This window comes from Lepisosteus oculatus, chromosome 3, assembly GCF_040954835.1.
Source record: "Lepisosteus oculatus isolate fLepOcu1 chromosome 3, fLepOcu1.hap2, whole genome shotgun sequence".
NCBI lineage: Eukaryota > Metazoa > Chordata > Actinopteri > Semionotiformes > Lepisosteidae > Lepisosteus > Lepisosteus oculatus.
In genome coordinates, this window is record NC_090698.1 from 12492058 (window position 1) to 12516914 (window position 24857).

General features: G+C 47.1%; 1 protein-coding gene across 1 annotated transcript in view; it reads left to right on the plus strand.

Moving 5' to 3' along the window:
• Positions 1-8308: 8308 nt before the first annotated feature.
• The window catches only part of zanl (zonadhesin, like), a 41274-nt gene continuing 24725 nt past the window's right edge, over positions 8309-24857 (plus strand). Inside the window, exons 1-19 of the mRNA XM_069186867.1 lie at positions 8309-8409; positions 11122-11183; positions 11736-11882; positions 12571-12839; positions 13776-13860; positions 14419-14568; positions 15542-15706; positions 16138-16238; positions 16887-16965; positions 17630-18352; positions 18582-18775; positions 19323-19464; positions 19607-19851; positions 20769-20917; positions 21506-21634; positions 22687-22825; positions 23415-23556; positions 23937-24133; positions 24580-24718. Coding sequence (XP_069042968.1) covers positions 8330-8409; positions 11122-11183; positions 11736-11882; positions 12571-12839; positions 13776-13860; positions 14419-14568; positions 15542-15706; positions 16138-16238; positions 16887-16965; positions 17630-18352; positions 18582-18775; positions 19323-19464; positions 19607-19851; positions 20769-20917; positions 21506-21634; positions 22687-22825; positions 23415-23556; positions 23937-24133; positions 24580-24718 — 3337 coding nt within the window. The 5' untranslated portion in view covers positions 8309-8329. The remainder of the gene's footprint in view (positions 8410-11121; positions 11184-11735; positions 11883-12570; positions 12840-13775; positions 13861-14418; positions 14569-15541; positions 15707-16137; positions 16239-16886; positions 16966-17629; positions 18353-18581; positions 18776-19322; positions 19465-19606; positions 19852-20768; positions 20918-21505; positions 21635-22686; positions 22826-23414; positions 23557-23936; positions 24134-24579; positions 24719-24857) is intronic.

Below are 24857 nucleotides of genomic sequence, written 5' to 3' on the forward strand. Positions count from 1 at the left end.
TGATGTTTTTACTTACGTGGGCCCTTCTAACTCAAACCAATTAATGATTGAATAATAATGACACCTTCCGCTTTCAATGCGCACCGCCTTAGTACTTCTGCCATCTAGGGGTCGCGTTTATACAACGGTTTAACGTACAAAATTGCAAAAATAGATCTGAGCGACCTGTGAAAAAGCCTGTAAAGAGTCTAACTGGATACTCGATTGAGTATGGTTACCGTTTGTCTTGGAGGAGAAAGGTAGCACTCATCAAAAGTTGGTATAAAACTTTGGTCTCGGTCCCCTCGTTTGTAAACAAACCCCCTGCTTATTGCCGGGGCGCGACACCTGCAGAGGCTAAGCAGAGCGAAATGTCTGGATTATTAACGGATGTTTAGTTGGTTAGGGCTGTTGTATTTCCGTTCATTTAAATTGTGGGAACAGTCGCTGTTGAACACCCCTTTCTCCGTGAGCCGATAACTATAAATTTGACCAGCATGGAGGGGAGATCTTATCACCTGCAAAGCTCTTTGAGTGGAGTGTCTTGAAAAGCGCTAAATAAGTGTAAGGATATTATCATTATTACCTCCACCACTCAAAAGAAGCTTGTAGACTGCAGTAGCTTGATTATATTTCGCCGATATGTAAGTCGTTATTTTTTATTTTTTATCCCGTTTTAAGGGGTACGGTCGCCGTCAAACACTTTTAAAAGGGGATCTCCAGGAGCAGGGAAAACCGGATGAAAGCGGTGGTTAGTAGCGCAGATTTCAGCGCCAGGGTCGTTGCGCTCGCCTGTCTTCCTGGTGTGGTTCCCAGGGCCAGCAGCCCGTTACACAATTTTATTGCCGGCACCTCCTCTCTGCACTTTGGTGCCCGCGCCCTTCCGCGTCCAACGCGTCCCCTGGCGCGTAATCCGTAATCAGGACACCTCCTGTTACCATGGCAGCGGGTGATCTCCCGTAAATAGTGGCTTGCTGCCCATACAGACACAGACATTTATGGGAAAGCTTGAGGGCTAATGGGGCTCTTAGCTCATCAAGGTGTTGACACCTGCATGGAAAATATGTGTGAAGCCTCCGCCCGGTTTATATAAATTCCAATCCTCTTTTAAGGCCGTTCTGTGCCAACACACAGAAAACCTGCAGTCTTCTCCCTTTTTTATTGGCTGTACAGCTCGAAAGCAACAGGGAGTGGGCACTGACGTTTCCCTGTCTGTCTTCTAGGCGAAACAGAACACTATCTGCCACATTGACAACTGCAGTGTGCAGCTGTGTAGGATTGATTAAAGATTTTCGTTTACATTTAGTTTTGGGCAGAGACGTGCACACACGTACACGTGATTTAGGTGTTCAAACTTTCAGGAGGTACAGACAATGTCAGTCCAATCCAGGATTTCATCAACACTAACAGTGATGCCAGAATAAGGGGGCACCAGCAGAAATCTCCTTGGAGGGCACCATCCATCCATTTTCTAATCGCTTCTTCCATTGCAGCCAAAGTATGAGAAGCCTCTACTGGCTGTGCCAGACATCGAGTTGGAGATAATGTGGTGCTGTCTTGGATCTGTGGTCTTTGCTCAGAAGTCTTCCCTCAGGAAGAGTGCGAATGGCCTGTCGGGTTAACCTATGAAACGCTGGTGGACTGCATTCTTTTATTCCTTTTTTTAATTGTATAATGTTAGCATGTCCAGAGGGGCTGGGCAGCCAGTTGACCTTGGACCCCTAGAGTTTTTTTTTCTCCTTACTAAGGAGTTTTTGGTTCCTCTCCTCCGTTGTCTTCTGGTCATTTCTGTTCTGTATTCACAACATGTAGGGTCACTTACATTGTTAAGCGTCTTGGGGCAACCTTGTTGTGAAAGGCGCTATATAAAAATTTGAATTGAATTGTATTCTGTCTCTGGGTAAAGCACGTGGTCATAGCACTGGGGTCAGGTTATCGTCCTGCTCAGCCCCCTCAGAGCCACAGCTTGGATGCCTCACTGCAACAAGAATGACAACACGTCCCCTTATTTTACTTTCACCCTCGGCTTGACCACTGCCCCCGACATAACAGACCTGGTGAGCTCTGGCATGTCAGGACAGGCTCCTAAGTCATGGTTGGGCATCTCTGAAGGGGATTCCAGGGGCACAGAACAGAGTTGCACACCATCGCGTGACGTGTCACCCTTTCTGAAAGGGAGGCTCCCTCTGTTACTGTTGTTAAAGCACAACTAAATCCCATTTAGGACCAAGAATTATCTTTACAGCACGTTATTACTTCAAGCATCTTCATATTTCTGTTTTATTACTGTGTTTATGGCCTTCCAGTATCTTGTTTCTGTGTATTTTGTATAGTTCCCCTCTTTTACAGTCACGTGTCCTTCATTCTTCGAATGCATGTTTGTGTCCAGCCAGTGGCAGAGCAGAGCAGAGCAGAGCATGACAGTGGGGGAGAGTGCAGCTGGACAGGAGCCATTTTGAGTTATTTTTACGGGCAGCTCATGGCTCCACCATCATCCATTTATGTTTGAATTGCTTTTTTTGGGGGGGGAGCTCTGGATCTTTTTTGACTTGATTTAAAATGGAATTTCAACCATTGGCTTCTGTATTCTGAACTCAGGAGCTAGGCTTTTGTGCAGTGCATGTTCTAGCAGAGGAGAAGTGTGACTGACTGAGGGAGGTCCTCTCCCGAGCTGTTCCCGAGGTTGTCATTCACAGTCCAGAAGCTTGGTTGCAGACAGGGTCAGTGATCACTGATTGCTGCCCATCAAGGTGACATTGACAGATCTGTCCATTATCGCCACTCCTGTTTGTCATTCCTTGAGAACTCCTGGCATAGAGTATTAGAAAGTGTATGGGCTTTACTCCTGTCGACACACGGGGCTCCAAACATCCTTGTTCACTCCATGCTGATGACACTCTCACTGGTATTTCGACCTTGTGCTAGTCTGATAACTTGGGCATGGGCAGTCTCCCCAGAAATCAACCACCGTTATGATCTGGGACAATACTTTAACTTCCTCTGAAAACCTAGCTAATCTGTTTTTAAACTTAGATTAAGTATGTGCAATAGCAGGCATTACTTTACATTCAGAGTTATGGGGGTCTGGAACAAACTACTCAGGCACATTGCTGAAGGAGACTCTCAACTTTAAATAAATGGGCTCTAGCAACCACAGGAGTAGGAAGGTCTGAATGTACCTTGCCCAGGCACTGTGTGTCATTTGGGAAGAATTTTGCCTGGCTTTTGATGTCCCAGAGCACCTGCCCTCTTTCTGGGTCCTTACGAACCGCTGACTTCACTTTCTGACAGAGTACCCAACCCCATGCAGCTGCACCTCTGATGGTGAAGGTGTTGTGCACCATTAAAACATGGATGCTTCGTTAATCAGAGTTAATCTGAGGGTGTGTTACTATTTTTAGTGGCAGCTCGCCATCGCTCCTTATCAGCGGACACTGTGCCACACCGCGTTGGCAGAGCCAAGCTCGTGTCCTCCTCTGCTCCTGTACCCCCCCGCCGCCCCTTCTGTGAGCAGGGAGGTGAAAGCGCAGATCTGCGGGGCACAGGGAGTGGCGCTGCCAGATGGAGGTGAGTCATGGGTGTGGAGCAGAGCTGTCAGTTTAAAGGTCTCAGATACTTTCAAGAAACTTACAGTATCGTCACAGATGCCTCAACCGCCCCAGTAGAGTGAAGATACTGACACATGTGGGTTTGTTTTGCTGTAACTCTGCTGAGCAGTATGTGTGGTGCTTGTCTCTGAGTTCCTTGATCATGGGCTCAGTTCTGTCCGGGGGACCTCCTGTGTGAAGTTTGCATGTTGCCTTCTGGATTGTGTCTGGTTACCTCCCATGCCCTAAAGACATTTGTTATTCAATCCAGCTACTGCTTGGATCCTACAGAATAGTTGACTACCCCAGGTTATTATAATGCTGGGGCAGCCCCAACCTTTTGAGGAGTGTGCAGACGTGCCAGGGCGAGAATGCTGAAAAATCAAACCATCTTCCCTCCCAGAAAGAAATTCTGTTTCCAAGCCCCATCACCTCATCAGACCACAGCTCAGCCTGGCTGTTGGGGTCTTAAGCGAATAAGACCCCCGATCCACAGCAGGAATGAACCCCCAGCAATGCTGGACTGAAGCAACTGGGGTAAAGTGCTTCAGTCAAATTTCAACTCCAGGGTCCTAATCAGGGACTCGCACCCAGAAGGTGACACCAGGTGTCAGCCTGGAGTCTTGCTGACTACATCCCACTGCCCCCTCTGTAAAGAGTGGTTGCTGGACAATTCACAAATTCGCAAAGAGTGTGCTGACTCCCGAGGAGAGCACATGAAACGCAGCATGCTGATAACACCAACAGCAGCAGCAGCAATAATTTGCTGGTCTGCCCTAATTCTTTATTAGGGACATTCCTGCTGTGTGATCCCTACTGCAGCGTCAGCACTTTGAGGGAACACCGCCGAGATTCCTTCAGTATCCCACATCTTTATTACTGCCTCTCACGCCTCTTAATCGTTTTACTGCTCAGTGTGCTGCTGGGGGGGCTCTCTCTCCTGCAGTGTTACTCATTCACCCAGGGAGAAAGGGAGCGTTTGTGTCCCAAGGATCCCAAACCGTAGCTTCTCCCAGGCTGGAAAGGCAGTGTATCCAGAGCTGACAAAGTGTTTCTTTCAGGTTGCATGAGCGCGGCACTGTGGAGCTTTGAAAATCAGCGCGAGCCACACCATCCCCAGATTATTAATAATAATAATAATAATAATAATAATAATAATAATAATAATAATAATAATAATAATAAACTTTGTTTTATCTAGTGCCTTTACAGGTGGCTTCTCGAAGCGCTTAGTAAGAAGTCCCTCTGCCGTTTGTCTTCCATCACAGTTGAGACTGAGTAGGAGAACTGAAAATCTCCAAGACCTGGGAAGAGCGTGCCCCAGCCGCTACCGGCACCACACTTTCAATTTCCACCCAGTTTCCACAGGACGCCATCTGCATGACAGCAATGTGCTTCATTAGGCAAATAATAATACCTATACTTGTCAAGGGAGACAGGATTGTGTCTGGGGGGTTGGTTTAAGAGCAACATCACTCCAGAGCATTATAGATGCTGTCAAGAGTGTGCTTGCCCTGGTGTAATGATCATTTGAAACTTTTTAATCATAACACTGGATTTGGCGTATCATGAGACCCTATGTTCAATTCCTGAGGTGCTATCTGCCTGGAGTTTATATGTTCTCCCTGTATTCACATGGGTTTCCTCTTGGTGCTCCAGTTTCCTCCCACAGTCCAAAGACTGTGGACTGTGCTGGTAGGTGAGCTGGCTTCTGGGAAAATTGGCCCTGGTGTGAGTGTGTTTGTGACTGTGTGTCTTCCCTGCGATGGACTGGCGTCCTGTCCAGGGTGTATCTTACCTTGCATCTGTTAACTTGCTAGGACAGGCTCTGGCAAAGCTCTCTCTCGCAGCTCTTAATTGGATAGAGTGGATAGAAAGTGGAGGGATCGATGGTTAACACTGGATGCAATTTAAGGGCATAAGAAAGGTGACAAATGAGAGGAGGGTTTTCGGTGCATCTAGTTTGTTTTCGAGCTCACTGAGTCCAGGATCTCATCCAGTTGTTTCTGAAAAAAAAGGGTACTGGCTTCAACAACATGGCTGAGTAGCTTGTTCTACACTCCCACCACCCTTTGTGTAAGGAAGAGCCTGACTGGAAGATCTCATCCAGCTATTTCTTAAAAGAGGACAAGTTATCAGATTTTGAGTAAAGAACTGCCTACCGTTCTCCTGTTCTTGTGCCAGACTACAGGCTATTGAGCTACGCAAGTGTGCCCTGGTACTGTGATGTTCTGTGATGAACTAGGAGATAAACCGGAAGTGTTCGTGATGAACACCCCCTTCTGACAGTCTGTCTTTGTAAGTTTGCGTGGTAAAGAGTTTCGCATGGTTTGGAGGCAATTATAGTACACAGGCTCCTTCCTTTGCCACTGTTTCTCTGAATTCATAACATCCAGTACGTCTTTATTGCCATACTGGGCAAAGACACCACTGTGCCGTAATACAGTGCGATCTGTTCTTTCTGTGGTGTACCGTGGTACAGTTATATTATGCCAACTCCACACTCCCGCAGGAGAGAAAACACTGTGGACAAAGCAGAGGTCTGCGTGTAGTGATACATATTCCCAAGGAGGTCACTGCTCTGACAGAATCCCAGCTCAAGCTGCGTCTCATGTACACTAACACTCTTTCAAGCTGGGCTGCTGAATTCCATGACAGTTCTTTTCTCCAGCTCCTCCTTGATTGCTGATGTCATGTGCAGCGCCTGGGCGAATAAAGCAATTGAGGATCAGTTCAGAACTTGGCGTAGTGGAAGGATCAAAGTCCTGGAGCAGCGTGGAATCCAGATGCTAAAGTTGGCCACCTCTGGTCTAAGAGGATAACACAAGTCTAGCTACAGTATCACTCTCCCTTGCCCTGTTAAGTTATTGCTCTAAATGCTCTAACATATTTTGTCTACTGTAACATTAGTGGGGTGGCATGGTGCCGCAGTGTTGGGGCCCTGGTTTAAATTACAGACTTGGGGTGCTATTTGTGTGGAGTTTGTGTGTTCTCCCCTTGTTTCCTCCCACAGTCCAGGAGTGGTAAGTGAATTTGCTTCTGTGAAAAGTGGCTCTGATCTGAGTGTGTGCACTGTGATGGTCCCATCCAGGGTGTTTCTGGGATAGGCTCTGAACCCTGAACAACCCTGAACTGGAAGAAGCGGTAAGAAAATAAATGGATGGTATCAAAACAATACAGTATTGAGCTGCTCTATGGCTGGTATTCTGTGTAGAGGATTTTATTAAAAGATGCTACACCATAATATCAAAGAAAATGATCGCTGTCTCTCTTAATGGGTATAGGTCTGAAATTGGTCTGGTTAAGTCTGGTGTTCTTCAGGGCTCAATACTGGGGCCCTTGCTTTTCAGCATTTACATGTTTCCACTTGGTCAGCTTTTAAGTTCACATGGCCTCAGCTATCATTTCTATGCTGATAATACGCAAATATACATCCATACCAAAGCTGACACTGATGTGGCTGTCTCTATTCTATCTAATTGCATCTCTGACATAAAAACTTGGATGACTAAAAATATTCTTCATCTTAACTGTGCCAAGACTGAAGTCATGCTTATTGGTACCCCCCATCAACTTCGTAAAGCCAGTCCTGTAACCCCTCTGTAGATGGTTCTGCACTTGAGCTTCAGTCTAAATTGAAAAACCTTGGGGTGATATTCTATTCTGGCTTAACATTCGACTCACGTGTGCAGCATATTGTCAAAACATCTTTTTTTTAACCTCAGAAATATCGCTAGACTACGCCCTATGTTATCACTACCCGTGGCTGAAAAGGTGATCAACACATTTGTGTTTTCCCGAATTGACTACTGTAATGCTCTACTCGTTGGGGTATCTAAATCTACTCTGAACAAACTGCTGTATGTCCAAAATTCAGCAGCCAGGATCCTGACCAGGTCTAGTGCAAGTGATCACATTACTCCTGTCCTGGATTCCTTGCACTGGCTTCCTGTCAAATTCCATATGGACTTTAAAATCCTCATGCTCACCTGACAGGCTCTGCATGTCTTGGCACCTCAATACCTGTCTGAACTATTATCGCCCTACTCCCCACCTCACAGCCTTCCCTCTTCTAATTCTGGCCTCCTAACTGTCCCCCAAGCCTGTCTACAGTGTATGGGTGACAGGGCCTTCTCCTGTGATGCCCCCAAGCTCTGGAACTCTCTCCCCAAGGATATCAGATTCTCAAAACCTTCTTCTTTAGAAGAGCCTTTACTTAACTGGTTCTATTCTTTACCCCTCTGCTCCTACTATACTTAGTACCATCATCCACAGCCTCCCCTGTGTGTTGTGTATGTGTTTTATCTTGTGAATTTTTTATTTATTGTTGTTGTTCTTCTGTAAAGCGCTTTGAGAAGCCACCTTTAAAGGCGCTACATAAAATAAAGTTTAGTAGTAGTAGTATAAAATTGGAACAGTTCCAAATGAGAGGAGGCCATTCAGCCCATTTAGTCTGTTTGGTAAGGGCAGGGAAGGCGAGGTGAGCCTCCGTCTCTGTCCTCACCTCTCCTGATCAGCACCGAGTTTCACAAGCCCTCACCCTGACACACCCTGAGTCCTATCTCATGGTCGCTGATACACCCTGCAGTTTTGCAAGAAAAGAAAGAAAAAATCGAGGAGAATGCAATAAACCTCTGACCGCCTCACACACACCCCTCCACCCCCAGCCCAGTGTCCCAGGAGCTATATAATCCTGCCTCACCCCCGGCCTCGTCCTCGTCTCCTGCTGACTGCCTGGCCGATTGGGATAGTCCTTGGGCATCATGCGCTGCTGTTACCCCGGGTTCCTCTTGTTTTTTGCCTGGATAGGCAGGATCCACACACTGGGACATGGGAGCCACAGGTAAGAGGAGCCAGTGGATGATTTCAGCCCCTTTTCTGCCTGGCTGGCAGCAGCGTCCTGCGGGATCTCTCCTTCTGCTAGTGTAGCTGTCACCTGGGTGCGACATGGGGCTCCTATCCCTCCTGGTCTGCACCCCTGGGTCGCGGGTTCTTTTCAGGGCTGCTGCGTGTCTTCTCTGCTGCGGTTTTGGAAATGATTGCGTCCAGCTGGCGCAGTCCAGCTAACTGATTCCGGGATCCCATCCAGCTGTTTCTTGAAAGGAGCCAGGGAATCGGCTCCAACGACATGGCTGAATAGCTGATTCCACACTCCCACCACTCTTTTTGTAGAGTCGTGTCTCCTGTTCTTGGTTTTAAAGGCACTTCCACTAATTTTCACTTGTGCCCTCCGCTTTGTGTTAAACTGCTGATTCTGTAGACGTGTGCTGAGTTTCTGTCATTGCTGGTGAACCAAGGTGCCCATTCACATTATAAGGGTTTACAGACGTGTCTGCTTTGGCTGTTGATTCAAGGACATTCTGCCATTGCTTGGTCTTTATTGAGGCAGCAGACAGGAGAGCTTTGAAACGGAATAAAGTGTCCCAAATGGTGAACTTGGGACCCCAAAATCTGTTGGTTTGCCTTCTGGTTGTGGTTACTCTTACTTCATTGAACGTACAAGTTCGATGCAGTTTGGGAACATAAAGAGTAACAGGCTTGAATGAATTGCATGTTCAGGCATGTTGCTTGAGATTTGCAGCTTTTTCTATGTTTTGAGACAGGCAGGACATAAACTGATAATGGATTTGATTAAGGCTGTCATTCACAGAGGGCTCAGCTGCAATAAAGGCTGAAGAACTGTGGTAAACAGAAGAGTAAAAATGAGTACAAAAAAGTAAAAATCCTTCCATTTCCAAAGGATTCCCCAAATTCTTCCCTTGTCCAGGAGAGGACACTTCATTCCACATCATGGTTCTGCCCCCCCTGGGCGCCACACAGATCCGGGGGGGTACTTCAGGGAGGAGAACTGTCCTGCCAAGAGGGGGAGTTTGGGCCAGAAATTTGGGAATGTTGATGATGTTTTCATATAGGACTGTTAAAGACGCATAGCGGCGTCCCTGATTGGAGTGAGAAGCAAAGTTAGATCGTGAACGACGGACCAGGCTGGCACCTGTTTGTCAGCGCCGAAGAATTTCCACTAAAAAGATGAAATCTTGAGCTGTGGAGCGAGGCACGTGCGCGTGAAATAACCCGACTTCGTTGTCTGAGGGTTGTGCGCGGGCTTTACTTTTCTGGAGCAAAACTGCGGAGTTAAAGCGTTGCGTTAATCGGGGCATATTAATATAAATCACACGGCCATGTCTGTTACGGGTTAGCCGAATGTGGATAATGTGCTGGTATATTAGTAAGGGACAGCGCACAAGAGAAGACTATTTCAAATCGCTGTTTATAGGCGTATTAACCACGTTTCATGTCCATTATCTGCTTGAGTGTAGACGTTTTTTTTAATTTCACTACATTAAGTCCCTTGAAGTCTATTTTACTGATTGTTCCAGCAGAAAATCTGTGAACACTTTAATGAATATGAACCGTATTTTTCCAGTTTTATATGTTTACAAGTTCATACTAGTCATTGGTTATATTTGATACCTTTTGAAGCCAGTGTTGGTTTTCTTCACACATTTGGATACTAAAACATGCTGTATTCCCACCTCGTGTAATTCGTACATTTATCGGTTCCAAAACAAAACTATGGAACTACACTTGTAAAGTTTTGTAAATACGGTTTTAACGTCACTCCAGACAGATTCTAAAACATGAAAAGTCGTAGCTATTTTTAATTTTTTAATCACTGGCCTGAAGTCTTTTTTTTTCGAATAACACCAATAAACAGACGGTTACATACTGTATAAATATTTTTTTATTTATATTAGCATTGATTCCTTTTGTTTTGATATCGCATACACTACATTAATTTGTCATTATCAGAGCGCATTGCTGAGCATACAATTACTCCTTATCTTTGAAGATAATGGTGTAATAATCTGAGAGATCACCTATAGTGCCCTGAAGCATTCTAAGAATGGATTCAAGATCACACTCGGCACGTGGATAACAAACAATTCACCCCGAGACATGACCTTTTCAACCCGAGATAAGAAATTGTAACTAAAGTATTGCGACTGCCACAGGGCTCAGCGTGCCGAGCGAGTTCCAGAAGTGACGTCAGCCCACTGTCCCTGAGTGAGACTCTCTGTGCAACTCTGACGTTATTCCCCTCTTCTGTTACACAGAGAGGAGAAAGGCCACTGCTCAGCTGGGGGTGGTGCAAGAAGAGAACGAGGGGAGCGCGGGGGTCCCCTTTTATAGAGGGGCAGGGGAGAGAGTGAGCTTGATCAAAGGGGCAAAAGGTCAGAGTTGAGAGGGTGCCTGCCTGGACAGACCTCTACCAGGGAAGAATGCTACAGTATTCTGGGATAGGATTATTACTGGGTGGAGTGTCCAGAAGTGTGCCAAATATGTGTAAGGAATTATTATTATTATTAAACCTGTTTATAATACCTATAAGCAAGAAGTCTTACAATAGTTGTTGTATTGTGCCGTGGTAAAGGCAGAGGGATGGGCAGTGAAATCAAACCACAGCAATGCTAGAGACATTGTAAAGTACTATCCTGGCACAGTGACCTAAATGCACAGTCTTAAGCATGTTACTAGTCTTTTTTTCTCTCTACAGATATCAACTTTCAGTTTCTGACTATGGAGGAGGGACAGTACTGCACACCCCCAGGGACAACAGTAAGTGGACTTCTCGACAGAAGCTGCTATACTGTAGCTCCAATGCAGCATGGGCTGCATAGAGTACATATTGGTGGAATACATCTGGAAACTGCAGTCATCCTGGCTCAAAGACAGTAGATGGTGGAAAAAGAGCCAAAATGGCGGCTCTATTCTGTTGTAACACCAAACAGGTATTGCGAACAGATAGTCTCTACATAACGCTGTTAAATAATTATTGCATCACCATAATTTAACCCAATTCTCCTAAATCAGATCTAAGATCAATAAAATAGATCAGATGTTCCCTGTTTAATTAACAGTGGTGACAGCGACAAGGCGGTCAGTATGGGTAACAGCAGCGCAGCACTGTTGCTAAGCTGAAGTGTGTTGCTTGACCACCTGCTTTGTCCCAAGGTGTGCTGGGAATTGATAGATCAGGAGCTCACTTAGGTGGTGTGCTCTACAGAAGCCACCAGATGAGTGTTATGACTTTATGGCTCTCTGGGCATGGAGGTGTGGTGCTTTGCCCCAGACTCTGTGATTGACTCCTGGTGGTGTGTCTCCCTGCAGCGGTGCTGACTTCCTGCGACTTCAACAACAACAGCTCCCCCTTCTGTGACTTCCGACAGGATGTGCAGGATCACAGCGACTGGATACGGCACCGTGGTGCCACGCCCACTGAAGGCACGGGGCCCAGCGGAGACTTCCCTGATGGGAGTGAGTACGGTGCACGCTTTTCTAGCACCATTGACTTGTTACTGGTCTACCTAGCATTATGGTATGCCTAATTACAGCGCTGTGGATGAGTCGTGCATGATTACAGCTCTACGGGTCAGTTGTGCACAATTACAGCCCTATGGCTCAATTGTGCATGATTCCAACACTATAGCTCAGTTGTGCATAATTACAGGTCTATGGCTCAATTGTGCACGATGACAACACTATAGCTCGGTTGTGCACAATTACAGCCCTATGGCTCAATTGCGCAGGATTCCAACACTATAGCTCAGTTGTGCACAATTACAGCTCTATGGCTCAATTGTGCACGATGACAACACTATAGCTCAGCTCTATGGCTCAATTGTGCACGATGACAACACTATAGCGCGGTTGTGTACAATTACAGCTCCATGACTCAGTTGAGTTGGCTCAGTTTTTCTAAAAGTATCCTGAATATCTTCTACTGCACTAACTGCTTGTGTTTCTTTTGTGCATATTCTGTAATTCGCTGTCCTTACAACTGGTTTTAGACTTACTTTAAAGTTCTTTGAGATGCTACTTTTAAAGGCGCAATATAAAATAACATTGATTATTATCCTCTCATATTGTCAACCCCTCTTTCTCCCCCTCATTCCAATGCCTTTTCTCCTCTGCTCCTACTGTATCTCCTCGCTCCCTTTCCCAGACGGCTACTACATCTACCACGAGGCTGACAACGTGGTCAGCGGCCAGGGCGCACGGCTGCTGAGCCCGGTTCTGAGGCCGAGGGACAGCCAGCTGTGTGTGCAGTTCTGGTTCTACATGTACGGCCTGGAGTCTGATAATCGGCTGGCCCTGCTGGTCCAGAAGCCCGGCGCGGTGGAGCAGCTCCTGTGGGAGAGACAGGGAATCCAGAGCCACTCCTGGCTGGGGGAGGCTGTCACAGTCCCTGCCTCTCCCGGGCAGGACCTCACTGTGAGTCTTGGTCAGCCAGGCCTGGGCCCAGGGCTTGCTGCTGAGGGGGTGCCGGGGGTGCCAGGGAGGAACGAGGGGTGTCCCAGGGAGGAATGAGGGTTGTGCGAGGGGGAGCGAAGGGCCTGCCATGGGGTACCAACAGTGTGTCAAGGTAACAGGGCTGTGTCAGGGAGATAACAGGAAAGTGCCAGGGGCATGCCAATGGGTACCAGGAGTGTGCCCAGGGGGTGCAAGGAAGGTGCTTGGGGCATATCAGAAGGGCAACATGGGTTTGCTAGGGCAATAACAGGATGTGTGCTGGGGGGGTGCCTGGGTGCTCTGGCATTTCTGTTAGTGATCATGAAGGGAGCACGCAGAATTCATTCAAGAGAAGCTCCGCAGTCTGTGTTCCATCCCAGGCAGGATTGTATTCCTGGTTTCCTAAGCTGCGGGCATGTTTGGCAGCAGGCCTGGCTGGATCATTGTCCTGCAACAGGGTGGAGCTGAAATTCCAACCTTTGTACAAAAACTCATTTTATAAACACGTCAAAGCACGGCACGACTACAAATTTGATTAGTAATACACTGAAAGGGCTCAAGAAACACATTGTTTGATTATCTAACCTATTATTTTAACTAGTACTGTGATCCATAACCCTGTATATACAGAAATGGTTCAGTACCTCCCTGTTAGAAGGCAATAGGTCCAGACAAGATGGAGACTTTTGCCTGGACTACACTCCCCACAGCCTTCTGCCTTTATCAGTTATATTCTTGTTGGGACTCTTTTAAATGCTGTGGAATAGCACACTTGCGTCTTGATATGTCTCTGTGATTTACAGTAAATCATTCTGTAATTTTGCCATAACGTTACTAGTCCACAGTGTGCTGGACTGTAACAACACCGTGATTTGCCCTGTCCATCCAGTGAATCCTCTTGTGTGTCTGTGTGCCCAGGTGGTGTTCGAGGCCGTGCGGGGCTTCAGCGCGTCCTGTGACACGGCGTTGGACAACATCACCATCAGCAGTGGCGCCTGTCCTGGTAGAGTTCATTTCCACTCAGACATGATCCGATCATCTGCAGGCACTCACTAAACCACCAGGGCAAAGCCAGTCAGAGAGTGCCTCAGTGTGCCAGGGGCGACAGTCAGTCACTGTGCCAGTTAGATGCCAGGGTGTCATAACGCCTTTCAGTCACTGTGCCAGTGTGAGATAATGCCAGTAATTCTCTGTGCCAGTGTGTGATGATGCCAGTCAGAGAGTGTATCAGTGTGCCAGTTAGGCAATGGGCCAGTAAGGTACTGTGCCAATCGGTCTGTGTGTTAGCCAGTCAGCATGTCTATTAGTCCCCAGTGTGCCAGTGTGTGATAATGCCAGTCAGTGCCAGTGCCAGTCGATGAGACAGCCAGTGTTTCAGTTAGCCAATGTGCCAGTGTGTGATCATGCCAGTCATGCCCTGTGCCAGTCAGTGAGACAGCCAGTGTTTCAGTTCGCCAGTGTGCCGGTCACTTACATGGGCTGGCTGGTCAGAATGTGGGGGAGTGATTACTGCGGCTGTGCTCGTCTCAGCTGACCTGTCTTTGTACGTGTCCCTCTGCAGGCTGCCTGTCTGGCTGTGATTTTGACACTGTTACGGACCAGTGTGGCTGGACAACCCAGAGTGAGCCCAGTATTACGGGCTGGGAACAGTGGAACGGACAGACTGATACCGAGGGCACCGGGCCTGAGGACGACTTCTCCAAACCAGGCTGTGAGTCCGATAGGGCTCTCTGTGGGAATGCGTGTCTGACATTGACATGACCTCGTGTGTGAAAGACAATGTTTCCCAGATGGAATAAATTCACAAATAATTGGGCCTAGGGAATCAAACAAAGCTGTTTGTGATCTATACAGAACTACTCTATATAGCACTTTCAGTGAGTTAAGCTTAAAAGCTTTTCAAAGTTCACAATTCCAATGCTTAAAATCCAGAAACTCTGAGGTCTCTTGAATACCTGAACTGTAAGAGACAGCTGATCCAATAACCGGAGTGTGACAACACTGGCACACGCAGTATGGGCGAGCTGGAAGTGATTCCTGAGTGGAATTAATCGATTTAATCGCTCAGCTATACTCTTCAGGCTCCGTGTCTTTAACAACTGAGGAATTGCAGACAACTAGCGAACCTGTAGGATGTCAGATCTCCTGGACTGGAATTTGCTCACATCTGTCTTGACTAGATAGCGCAGACACTCCTACATGGATCAGTATGCTACTAGCAGGTGAAGCAAAGCTCCTTCTTTGTATTTGTAAGGTGTGGAACTAACTCTGGGGGTGCCACTAGGAGGCGCTGTGTATAAGAAATAGTAATCACATGCCTACCACAGACAGCATTCTTTTAAATTTTTCTAAACTGAATATCATGGGAGCAACCATTTTGTCAAAAGAACAACAATAATTTATCTCTCACAACAACTTATCCAAACCAACTAATGAGCACATTACAAGGAGATAGGATATTTTACACAGATTTAGAAGGACATAACTCTTACCTTCACAAAACAAAAGTTCTGTTCTGACCACTCAGAGGCAGAAGCACCAGTTGTGAAGACATGTCATTACCTCCATCACTCTAATATGGCGCCTCCTAGTGGCATCCCATAGTTAGTCCTCCAAGGGCTTGATAACGTTTTAAGGTTGGTAGCTTCTTACACTGTCTTGGCCTCTCTTGCCCATCATGACAGTTGGGAGCTACATGCTGTTGGACTCCATATTTTGTGTACCGGGTGCAAAATCAGAGCTGTGGAGCCCAGCTGTGAGCAATGGGGGCTGCCTCCAGCTCTCCTTCTACTACTACATGTACGGCACAGCCACCACCATGAGGCTCAGCGCCTATGCCGCTGCTGCTGGTAAGTCCCCTCGCATTCAAGTGAATACTCCATAAAAATAAATGATACACTGAAAAAAAATAGATTTGAAAGTTTCCTTACCATAAGGCCTTTCTGATTAATAAGAAAGGAATTCGTTATTTTGCTCATATCCCTGATGGGAAAATTTGTCTTATATGAATACAGTACCATGCCTATGCAGTGTGACACAGTTGTCAGAACTCTAGACTCATAACTGCAGGGTTGCAGGTTCAAATCCAACGTGGGAGACAGTATTTTATTTTTCCCTTGAGAGAGGTACCTCATTTGGATTGTACGTTTAAATCATCAAGCAGAATGAATAGATAGAAGATACTTTGGATACAAGTAGAAGACACTTTGGCTAATATCAGCTGTTGAACATGACATCTTCTCCATTAACAAATTAATATCTGCCCCCTTCCTCAATTCAGGAGGCTCTTTGGGACCACCCCTGTTCAAGCTGCAAGGCAACCAAGGGCAGGGCTGGAAGAAGGCAGAGGTTCGCTACACAGGCAACGTACAGGATGTACAGGTGAGGCCTGAGTGTGCTTTCCTCCGAAACAAGCTCTTTTAAGTAAGAGACGTGCTTTTTCTGTCCCTCGGTACCACACAGTGCCCACAAGACAGGAACGATCCAGCTCTTGCTGAAAGGACTGACAGCAGGCTACTATCTAGTCCTAGGAGGCGCTGGTGCATGGCAAGCATGCGATACCCTAGCTGTCTCAAGCACCCCGGACACCTGGTGTATGTGGCCAAGTGTGTATCCTCCAGGGAAACAGTTGTGCACCTTAATTGTGCATTGACAGTATCATCAGTGACATAGATGTGCACATTACCCCCTAGCTATGCTTTGACAGTGTCTGCAGTGGAAGTCTATGTGCACTGTCCCTTAGCTGTGCTATGATAGTGTCTGCACTGAAAGGCTATGTGTGCTGCCCCCTAACTGTACTATGACAGTGTCTGCAGTGAAAGGCTATGTGCGCTGTCCCCTAGCTGTGCTATGACAGTGTCTGCTGTGAAAGGCTATGTGCGCTGTCCCCTAGCTGTGCTTTGACAGTGTCTGCAGTGAAAGGCTATTCACACTGCTCCCTAACTGTGCTATGATAGTCTCAGCCGTGACCTAGATGTGCACAGTTTCCCCTAACTATTCTGTGATGGTTTTGCCACTGGTGTCTTTCAGTTTGTGATTGAGGGGGTGTACGGAGAGACGGACAAGACTGACATTGCTGTGGACAGCGTCTGCATCACTGCTTGTCAAGGTACAGCAGCATCAGGGGTCCCAGGGCTGCCCTGAAGTAGCCAAAAGTAAACACTAGTGGGGGACAGATACCAGCATCAACATTCTGTAATCATTTCACTCACTTGTCACAAGAGCTGTTCTGATTGGGAACCTCTGTTTGAAATGACTGGGGGTTGGCACTGGTTGGAGCAATTGCATCTGTTTCTGAAAATCAAAGGTTCGCCTTTTGTGTGCTTCTGCTTTCCTTCAGGTGAGAAATGCATCAGGGAGGAAACAGCTTCTTTCTATGTTATTTTTGCAAGCGCCTCTGCGTCAACAATCTCCAAAAATGGGCCATGTACCAAACAATGGCTCCAATGAGCCAAATCTCTAGAAAAGCATCATGCACAGAGGGGTTTGCTCCTTTTTTAACACTCTGTGTCGTGTCCTGTGATTGTGATACAGAAGCTTGGATTCATGGCTAGGATTCTATATGGGAGAGTCACAGGTTCAAGACCCAGGGAGGACACAGTTGTTGTGCCCTTGAACAAGGGTTTGTGACTCCAGGTTTGACTCCAGTTCCGTTTGTCTTGTTTCTGCACTGAAGTCTGAAATCGATTGAAGGTCTTTAATTTTAATTTTCTGTGCTTTTAAGAACAATATAAATTCTTGTATCTCACAACTGCTTGTATTTTTTTTAACAGTTTCTCCAACTACAACAGCAAAGCCCACCACAAGCTCCACCACCAAGCCCACCACAAGCTCCACCATATCCACAACCAAGCCCACCACAAGCTCCACCACGTCCACAAACAAGCCCACCACAAGCTCCACAACCAAGCCCACCACAAGCTCCACCACGTCCACAACCAAGCCCACCACAAGCTCCACCACGTCCACAACCAAGCCCACCACAAGCTCCACCACCAAGCCCACCACAAGCTCCACCATATCCACAACCAAGCCCACCACAAGCTCCACCACATCCACAACCAAGCCCACCACAAGCTCCACCACCAAGCCCACCACAAGCTCCACCATATCCACAACCAAGCCCACCACAAGCTCCACCACCACATCCACAACCAAGCCCATCACAAGCTCCACCATGTCCACAACCAAGCCCACCACAAGCTCCACCATATCCACAACCAAGCCCACCACAAGCTCCACCACATCCACAACCAAGCCCACCACAAGCTCCACCATATCCACAACCAAGCCCACCACAAGCTCCACCATATCCACAACCAAGCCCACCACAAGCTCTACCACCACATCCACAACCAAGCCCATCACAAGCTCCACCATGTCCACAACCAAGCCCACCACAAGCTCCACCACCATGTCCCCAACCAAGCCCATCACAAGCTCCACCACCACGTCCACAACTAAGCCCACCACAACTACCACCAGCAAGCCTCCAGGTAAGTATTTTGTTGCATTTGGGAGCCAGGGGGTAAGCTGAGGCAGGGTGCAGAGAAGGTGAAGCGTGGAAGAAGGTTAAATGAGCCGCCTGCAGAGGAGGTGGCGTTGGGAAAGAGGTTAGATAGTTAGGCAGAGCTACTTGCAGGGGAGGCAGAGTTTCATGTTGCCCATTGAAATGAAGAGGGTGGCCTTTGCCAAGCGCTCACTGTGGTCCTCTGTGTGTTTCAGTGGAGTGCCCCCCCAACTCCCACTACATCGTGTGTGGGCCTGCCTGCATGCCCACCTGCCAGGCCCCCTCTTACAACTGCACGGGCTCCTGTATCACCGGCTGCTTCTGCGACCTCGGCTACGTGTACCGCGGGCGCCGCTGCCTGCCCCTGCACCAGTGCGGCTGCCTGGACGAGGAAAGGAACTACTACGAGGTGAGGAAGAAGCCCATGTGCCGCCCCCCCTGGGACAGGGCATCCACTTTACCTCGCTTCTCCACTCCTTCCTCAGGCCTGATCACGGTCCTACCTTATGGAATTATACAGTGATTTACTGTAGTAAAACAAGCAGTATCGCAGCTCCCTGCAGCAGATCAGAGGAGGCCATGTGATCCATCCTCTGCATTCTGACTGTTTAGGGGCTCAAAGATCTTGTAAAGCACCAGTTTGACTCTGACCATCCTGAAGCAATCCAGTGAGTTGACTTCATCACTCCCCATATTGATTAATTTAAAATAGAGCTGCACAGCTCCAGTTTTTGCAGGTTTTCAGCTCTTAGCTACCTGCGTGATTGATACTGGACCAGTTTTATTTAACTCAGAGCACACAACTCAGACTGCAAGTGGCATTTTACATTACACATCTCACGTACAGAGTGATGTACAAATTATGGAGAGTCGCGCCTGGGCTGGCTGTTTTTGGCTGTTGTGGCGTCTCTTTCTAAACCTCCCCTTCACCTCCTTTATCTCGCGGTTTCCCTCAGCCTGGGCAGCTGGTGTTCGGAAACGGTTGCTCGAAGATGTGCCGTTGCCTTGGTAACTACACACTGGAGTGCGTCAGTAATGAGTGCCTGCCCACCGAGGAGTGCCGCGAGGTCAGTGGGGTGCCAGGCTGCTATCCCAAAGGTATGGAGTCCCCCGTCTCCTAGTCTCACTCTCTCATTGGTGCCGTGCCAAATGAGCTATAAACTCCGTCTCATCTTTATCAGGCTCAACACAGTGATAGTGTGACTGTGTTCACTCCCTGCCCTCCCTCTCTCTCTCTCAGACTCCTCCACCTGTATAGTGGCAGGCGACCCTCATTACTCCACATTCGACCGGCGGCACTACAGCTTCATGGGGAACTGCACCTACCTGCTGTCCAAGACCTGCAATTCCAGTCAGGTCCCCACCTTCGCCGTGTTCACCGACAACGAGCATCGCTTCGGCCTGCTCCACGTGACCTACATCAAGGCCGTGCACGTGCACGTGGGGGGCTTCCCCATCTCACTGATCAAGGGTGGCACAGTGATGGTGAGAGACTCTGTTTATTGGCCATCATCACTTTCACATCCAATCTGGAAATGCTAATTACTTTTCAACATGATCAAACCATTCTACAGGGAGAATGGGAACCTGTGAACAGGTTTGTTTGTTCCTCTTACAAACTCAGCCTATCCACGATATTTATCATTTGTTTTTTACTTTTATTGTCAAAGTGACATGTCTCCCTTTAAACCATAATTGGTGTAGATGAGCAATCTATTTGTCCTAATTACATGAAAAGTTGGTAATGCTGGATGCTCTTTAGATCTTCAACCTAACAATTTGAAAAACTGCAATTCTGTGGTGCAGACAGCATACAGTAACACAGGTGCCATATGCTGGATTCACATTTGCCTGCAGATCTCTTGCACAATATGCAGAAACAATGTTCAAAGAGCAAAGTTACATCGGAGACTGGATGAGGCTGTTGGAAGATCAAACTGCGGCAGGTTTGGGGAAGAGAGGTCGGAGTCACCTCTCAGCCCTGCACCAGTACCAGATCAGTAGGAATTAGCAGACAATCCAGACACATGTTTAAGAATCCAGAATCACTGAAGTTTTGCATTTGTCATGCTGAATCAACTCCCGGTCGTTATAGTTCTGTATGATCAAAATCGAATGCTGACAGCTCCCAGTCCTAGTTGTCCAATGCGTTGTCAGCTCTGTTAGTGCAGACAGAAGGGGTGGGGCCTTTCTTAATGGCATCACTGCCAGCTTTCACACTTGGTTGTGCCTCCTCATTCTCTGCTCAGACCTGTGCAAATCCACCTATACAATGAGGAAGTCCGCAAGAATTTCATTGTTGTGTGCATCTCTCTTTTTTGTGATCTGTGTTGGGCACACCCCAGTCATATGAAAATCTCACCTCCTGTGATCCCGTTTCCACTCTTTCCCTCTTCTTCAAGGTGAATGGGTCAAAGGTGAACATCCCAATAAGCCCTGCACCTGGAGTGTCCGTGTTTAAAGTGGGGACACACATCACTGTATCAGCGGACTTTGGGGTGACAGTGCGATACGATGGCAACCACTACATGGATATCAAGGTCACCAGCGAGTGAGTGTCATGAGCATATTGAGTAAAGCCTGTTAGGGCTTATGTTTATCTGTATAGCAGAAAGCACATTTATTTGAACTCCTTAATTACACTGTACAATTATTGGCTCGCTCTGGGACAGTTGGGGGATCTAGTACATTACAGTACACATCTTGTAGTTCATCATTTCAATTGGAAAAGATCCCTTTGCCATATAAAGTAGTTCCTGTCGTGTCTGTCAGCTTTGGAGGTGTGGCGTAGGAATATTTTGGTACTTTGGTGACATCACAGGTCCAGTACTGGACTGACCAATCAGAGGTCGGCATTCTGTCTTGCAATAGTATAATCACAGCTAACTGCAGCTGTAGAGACTGCAACACAAACTGAGCACTACAGGTGGTGCTCTGTGTGTTGAATGACGTCTACCCTTTCCAACAAGTTCCTACAGTTAAGAAAAGGTGACAGCTTCAAATAAGAAATGTACATGTTGATCTTGGCTAGAGGCAACAAAGAAACAACATACAACTCTTCCCTCTGGGGACAAGGAAGGGGCTGCAGGTTTTAAATCAGGTGTAAATTCTAGCACCTCCTGTTGGCCCCTCCCTGCAGTTACCAGGGCAAGCTCTGTGGACTGTGCGGGGACTACAACGGCAACGCCATGGATGACTTCCGCACGCCAGCCGGGGAGCTGGTCAGCACGCCCAACGACTTTGGAAACAGCTGGAACACAGACGCCAAGTAAGACACCTGATGAACACACACACAAACAGAAATATACACAAATATACACACATCTACACACCCTGTGACACTCCTAGCTGTGGGATGTCTTAAAATAGGGAAATTTAGCCGTCGGGTCAGGGCGAAACAGTAGACGTAAGGCATAAACCAGGTACCGTTTATTTACAGCAAAGGAGACTTTAAACCAAATAAAACATCATACAAAAACCTAGCTCTTCTGGGAAATCCTGGCTGACCTGTTCAGTCTCTAATTATCAAGCTGGGCAGCTTTTCCACAACAGACTCTTCAAAACACTCTTCCAAAATCTCGAAACTCCCAGATTCCTCAATTGTTGTCTTGCTCGGTCTGTGGGTGGTCAGCCGCATAGCAGAGGATCTGCCCTCTGTCCTCAGACAGGGGAAAATGACGAAAGGGGAAATGACAGGGGGGAAATTACGAAGTGCTAACTGACCAATTGTCTTGTGGCAACTGGCAGCTGCTCATTCCTCATAGCATTCTGGAGAAGGTAGTCCAGAAAAGAGACTCCATCTTGTCTGAAGTCATTGCCCCTCTCACACACCTATACACAAACATAAACGTGTGCAGTCCTGCTTTAGTGGGGACTTCTTATTGATTTACGTTCTCTTTTGTTCCACTTTTCCCTCCTACAACCAAATTAGAATCATCCATGTAGACCTGGAACAAATATTTCTGTCACTTTTAGATTGAAAAAAGCTGCCAACTAGTTTATCAAACTATCATTTCCATTGTGGGAATGTCACCACAATGTCTGTCAGGAGTTATACCTAATACCTTTATGAAGACATTTTCCTAAATTTTGTCCTCATGTTGACACTGATGATGACCTGGCCCCTCTAAATATGTTTACTTTATGGTCTATATATAACTGAAAAAATTGTAGTTTGGCTCATCCCTGTCTGAGGATTTTGCTGACATAGCTCTGCAGTAGGAATCTGTGTATTAAGATCTTTCTGAATGTTTGTGGTGTCAGTGAGCAAAAGGCCAATTTAGTTTTACAGTCAATCTCTGTGCCACTTGATTCCTCCAGATGTTACCAGACGTCCAATGAGACTATCCCACAATGCACTGATGAGGAACAGGATGTGTATGAAAGTCCTGCCTACTGTGGAATGCTGTTGAACCCCAAGGGACCCTTTGCTGTCTGTCATCCCCGAGTGAACCCCAATGTGAGTTATTACTGGTAATATTATTGTCAGATGGCTGTGTCTTGTGATACTACAAAATCGGTGTTTCTCCACACTGGAAGCTCCTTTTAATTTGTTTTACTTCCACAGGTTTGAAAAGTTTAAACAAAACCAAGGCAAACTACTAAACAGAACCTGACTCCCTTTCTGGAGTCCTGCATATATTTTAGGTTGTCTCTTCTTCTTACTATAAGTTGGGTGACACCAGAAACGATACACGGTAGTGGGTTGTTCACTTTTTCCTCAAATATCTTCTATCCTCTCATGTCTTTTCCAAATCACAGTCCTACACTGCTTTATGGGGCTTATACACACCTTAGCTAAGCCTAATTATCCCTGTTGGCACCTGCGCTCAATAATTGGGCTGTTGGCAGCCATGTTAGCTCGATAACTCCTCTTGGCCCACTTAAGAGCCAAAATGTCTGCCTCCTATGGAAGCCGCCCAGGGACATCTCAGGTGACTCTTCCATTCAGGGATGTAACCTCCCTCGCAATAATAATTATCTTCTGTGGCTGGTATAACTACTACAGCTTCCACTGATAGTCTGCCGGTGTCTGCCTGTCCTCTTAGAGTTTCTTCAGGGACTGTGTGTTCGACGTGTGTGAGCTGGACGGAGCCCAGACGTCACTCTGCGAGGCTCTGGAGTCCTATGTGAACGAATGCCAGGATCGCAACATCTCAGTGGGACCCTGGAGGAACAGCACTTTTTGTCGTGAGTATGACCACACCCAGGGACCCAGGAGACCTGTAGACGGACAGCTATACACTGACAGGCCGAGGGAATCAATAGCTGAGCACGACCAGCGTGGAACTCTCTCCCTGAGACTGCTGGAGACTTTACTGCCTTTCTGCTTCTTCATACAGAACGAGAGAATAGATGCTCAATCACATAGCTCTTTGAGTGCAGCATTAAGGCTGTGAAGAAGACTCTCTGAACCTCTTGAGGTCAAAGCTTGTTGCAGACTCTTACCCCTGTTTGTGTAAATACAATTTTGAATTGTGTTTTGTGTTTTGTTGACTGTTTACTGAAAACAGTTGACATTTTAGTGCTGTGGTGAATGCTGACATAATTCTCTCTGTCTCCTCCTCCAGCTCTCCTCTGCCCCTCCAATAATCACTACGAGCCCTGTGTTCCCCCATGCCCGCTGTCTTGTGTCATGTCCAGTCATGGGCAGTGCCAGGGGCCTTGTGCAGAGGGCTGTGTGTGTGACTCAGGTTTTATTCAAAGTGCCGGAATCTGTGTCAGGCAAGAGAGCTGTGGTTGTCAGTATAATGGAAAATACTACCAGGTGGGGGTGCTATTTCTCCATTTTTTGTTAATGGACTGTAGTGTCCAGTCAGTGTGTCTTGTTAACCCTTCTCTTTCAGTGTAGTGTTAATGGACTGTAGTGTCCAGTCAGTGTGTCTGTATTAACCCCTTTCTCTCTCAGTGCAGTGTTAATGGACTGTAGTGTCCAGTCAGTGTGTCTGTATTAACCCCTTTCTCTCTCAGTGCAGTGTTAATGGACTGTAGTGTCCAGTCAGTGTGTCTGTATTAACCCCTCTCTCTCTCAGTGCAGTGTTAATGGACTGTAGTGTCCAGTGTGTCTGTATTAACCTCTCTCTCAGTGCAGTGTTAATGTACTGTAGTGTCCAGTCAGTGTGTCTGTATTAACCCCTCTCTCTCTCAGTGTAGTGTTAATGGACTGTAGCGTCCAGTGTGTCTGTATAAAAGCTGTATTCCTCTCTATCTCAGTCGGGCGAGGAGTTCTTCACCCCTGGGTGCCAGTCAAAATGCCGCTGTGAGTTGGGGTTCCCAGTGTGCATTCCCTGGAATTGTTCAGACCAAGAGTACTGTGGAGTTCAGGACGGGGTACTGAGCTGCCACCCCAAAGGTAAGAAGTCACTCTCACTGTTCCTTTGTCTCTCTCAGGACTGGACTGTTACAGCTGGGCTCCAGCCTGTGTCACAGCAGTTCTTTTGTTCAGTCTAGAGACACACTAAAGTCTTGCATGTTTCCCATCTCTGGATCTC